Here is a 3,749-nt window from a genome sequence, read left to right on the forward strand (position 1 = left end):
AAGACGAAGAAATAATACATAAACTATTGTCAAAATTAGGTCGTAGAAATATGTTCTCAATATTCATTGACTGATGATTAAAACAGACTAAGAACTTTAAACTTGAGGAAAAGACGATTATACAAAATATAGTCCAGGCTATTGTTTTGGGATTTTTTTAAACGAAATCATTCTGTTTGAAATTAATTGGCACTCCGTATGTTATAGTTACGTACATCAGACTGTCTGATCAAGGAACTCGACGTTTTGTGAATTTCAACTAAAACTGCAAAAATATGTATAGTGTAGAGTGTAGACACTCTTTACCCAATGAATTCTGTTGTAAGTACTTTAGATGATGATAATTTTTATGATCTCTTCAGTTTCCAATAAAAAAATTATTATTGACAAAAAAGTATAATTATTTTGTTATACGGGATCAAATTTTGAATAAATCTAAAAACGATAAGAAACTTCCATATGCTGCTGACTTTATGTGTGACACTGTATATTGTCAACACCTGTGTATAATAATATTCTTTCTAACCCATATACGATTCAGATTCATATGAGGTCCCAATTTTTTCATGTATTTACTAATTAGCGTCCTCTTATTGTCACATTCCATTCATTGTTCTTTCCGAAACTTTTTTGACGTAATTTTTTAACTTTGTGCCTAACTCATCCCAATATTTCAGTTTTAGTATATTGAAGACTTCTTTCGTTTTCATTACCTTTGATTTAAGATTTTTTTCGAATGTTTTTTTGGACAGTGGAACTTCGATCTCTCAACATTCATTGTACTGAATATACACCCTGTATATCAGATTCTGCGTCAGTAAGAGTACCTTCAAAACACCGAAACAGAAACAATAGCGATAATGAATCGTCTAGTGCGAGTACCCTAAAAACATTACGTCAAAAAACTGTTATATAGCATGAAATCAAATCGCTGTGTTTCACTTTCAAAAAGTACGTCAGCGAATTACTCCTCGACAAAGCGCATGAGCGTCGAAAGTAAGTACAAACCGTAGGAACCGCGCTCAATACACTCAGTATCAAGTAGACTTGGGTGAGCGCAACGTGTTGTGGTGCCCAAGTTAGTACCGATCAATTCATTCGGCAAATCTAAGTGAAAATTCCAGCGATCGCGAAGACTTTTACATATTCAGTGCACGGACAGAGACGTTCGGGATAAAATCCGGGCGGTACTTTAAGTGAATTGTGCGTGACCGTTTAAAATTCCGATTTCGGTGAAGTGAAAGTGGCCCGGAGAAAGTTCGAAAAATGGATTCACCGCAAATGTACGACAACCAGCAGCACCAACAGGCTAGTGCGGTCATCAGTCAGGACGCTAAAAAATCATCTGTGATCATGAACAATAACAATAACCTTACGACGCTAAACAACAACAACGGTAGTTCGAAGCAAACGCAGGCGTTGCTGAAGCAGCATCAGCTGCAGCAGTACCAGTCCCACGGCGAGCTGAGCGATCTCAACACCCCCGAGATATCGCTGGACCTGCAGAACCTCATCGACGACAGCCAGTTCAGTGATGGGTTATTCACCGAGATTATGTCTAGCCAGGGAAAGCACATTCAAAATTTGCAGACCAGGCAGGTGATGGGGGTGCACAACAACAACTACCCCCGCACCACCCTTGCGTACATGCCGCAGCCAGTTCACAGTGGGGCGACCTACTCTGCCACGCAGAACTCAAACAGCGATTCTAACAGCTCTGTAGGCAGCGATGTTCCCAGCATCAAGGAAGAGCCTGTGGACCCCCAGGAATACAGGCGGCAGTCCTGCAACCTCATACCTAACAGCTACTTGCCCGGAGCGTACAACCAAAACCCGGGCGCCACCTTTACGAACCTAACCCCCAGTCCAGTAATCCATCACCAGCTGAACATGAACGCCATGAAGAACAAAGCAGCTTTGATGAATCAGCACAACATAGCGAGAAAAAATATGAAGCCCTGCGATAAAAACAGCGATGAATACAGGCGAAGGAGGGAGAGGAACAACATCGCTGTTCGGAAGAGCAGGGAAAAGGCAAAAGTTCGCACCAGGGAAACGGAGGAGAAAGTTAAAATTCTCATCAAAGAGAACGAAAGGCTACAAAAGAGGATAGAGTTGCTCACGGAGGAGTTGAACGTGCTTAGGAGTCTTTTTTCCAGCGTTGGGGTTCTGCCAGAACACGTACACAGGGAGATAAATAAGCACCTGGACTCTTTCCAACTTCAACAGCAGCAACAACAGATGTAAGAATTTTGTGAACCTATTTTTCATTTTTTGCACATAGCCCTGATTCTTTCCTGAACTAATATCCCACTTTTGCTTCTGCAGGTCTGAGGAAAACAGGCAGAGGATGATGGAGATCGTCCACGATTACGGGCCGTAGCCTCCAAATTAGTTGTGTTAGTTGTAAGAACCGAGAGCTTTAAATTTTGAACAAAATTTGAATGACAATTGAGCCTTGGAAAGGCTGATTCGAATGTCCTGAAGAGTCCCTTGAATCTTAAAGATTCTCTTAGCATATGTCGCTCGATCTCCTTCAAATTGACTTTGCAAGAACATGTTAAGGTGTTTGATGCGGATTTTATGCAACAGATGGCGACCACTTGAATGAATGGATTTACTGATCTGATACATCGAATTTTGCGTCCCCATTCGTTGCACAATATTCGCAGATTTTTTTTAACGGGTATTAAAGTACGTTAGAATTATTCCGTTCTATTTGTGATCAATAAAAATGTAATATATTTTAAAACTGACGAATGCGTACCTTTTCAGATTTATTTAAAGATGTATTTTTTTATTGGAAAATATATCGTTGTTTTATCTTTTAATTTTATTTGTAATATATTGTTCAGTTTTGTAAATTTATGTATAGTTTTAATTTAAATAGTAATATATATGTCCAAAGAAGCGTTTGTATAGTTAGTTTTACAGAGATGTACATTTTTTACTTCAAAAGCTTGTATATTTAAATAATATATCTAGAAGTACTTTGAATTTTGTTGTTTCTTTGGTAGAGGGATTATACTTTTTCAAACTGGTTATTTCGTTGTGAAAGTGAATATAAATTAACTGGCCATCGAATGTAATTGGAAAGTTTTGGTAGAATAATTAGAATAATTTAAAAGGTATTATTCTGCTGGAGCTAATTGTCACATGTTAAAAGTGAAGAAGGAAAATAAGTCCTATTTTCACAGAATGAAAAACACACGTGTGCACATTCTATATATAATTACAGTGTGGGTGGATCAAATAGAAACTTTCTATTGTTTTAATGACACATTTTCAAAGTTTATTTTGATTACTCAGCTTTGTCTTGCTATTTTATATTGATGCATCCACTCTCCTACATAAGAGATTCAGAAAATCTGTTTGAAGATTTCATAAGTAAGTATAAAAAAATAACATTTATTAGCTAAAAGTAGATCAATTTATACATAGTGGTCAAATTTCGACCCAGTTGAAGAAAGTATCAATGAAAGCTTTGCACCCACTGCTAAAAATTTTAATAGAAATAATTCATACATACTTCGTTTTTTCTTTGGTTGATTGAATAAAAAGTAAATACATTTAGACTAGGGATGAAGCCTACAAAAATGGTAAAAAGTAAAAAAAAATGATAGTAGGATGAAACCCATTAGAAAAGAAGGGAAATATGATAAAAATGAAAGGAAAAGTAAATTACGGGCGATCTGAGTGCGGGAAGTGGGAGAGGGTGAGTTTTTAGGGGAAAAATGGTTTATCTCGAT

At 37.2% G+C, this 3,749-nt stretch overlaps 1 protein-coding gene across 1 annotated transcript; it reads left to right on the top strand.

Annotated features, from left to right (window-relative positions):
* Positions 1-944: 944 nt before the first annotated feature.
* On the top strand, positions 945-2,997 carry slbo (slow border cells). The gene is made up of 2 exons (XM_023169119.2): positions 945-2,243; positions 2,329-2,997. Exons 1-2 carry the CDS (start codon positions 1,267-1,269, stop codon positions 2,381-2,383), a joined length of 1,032 nt encoding a protein of 343 aa, XP_023024887.1. The 5' UTR covers positions 945-1,266; the 3' UTR covers positions 2,384-2,997.
* The last annotated feature ends 752 nt before the right edge of the window (positions 2,998-3,749 follow it).

This window comes from Leptinotarsa decemlineata, unplaced genomic scaffold (genome assembly GCF_025532065.1).
Source record: "Leptinotarsa decemlineata unplaced genomic scaffold, Ldec_3_MD MMD2_tig00078422_RagTag_RagTag, whole genome shotgun sequence".
NCBI classification, from domain to species: Eukaryota; Metazoa; Arthropoda; class Insecta; order Coleoptera; family Chrysomelidae; genus Leptinotarsa; species Leptinotarsa decemlineata.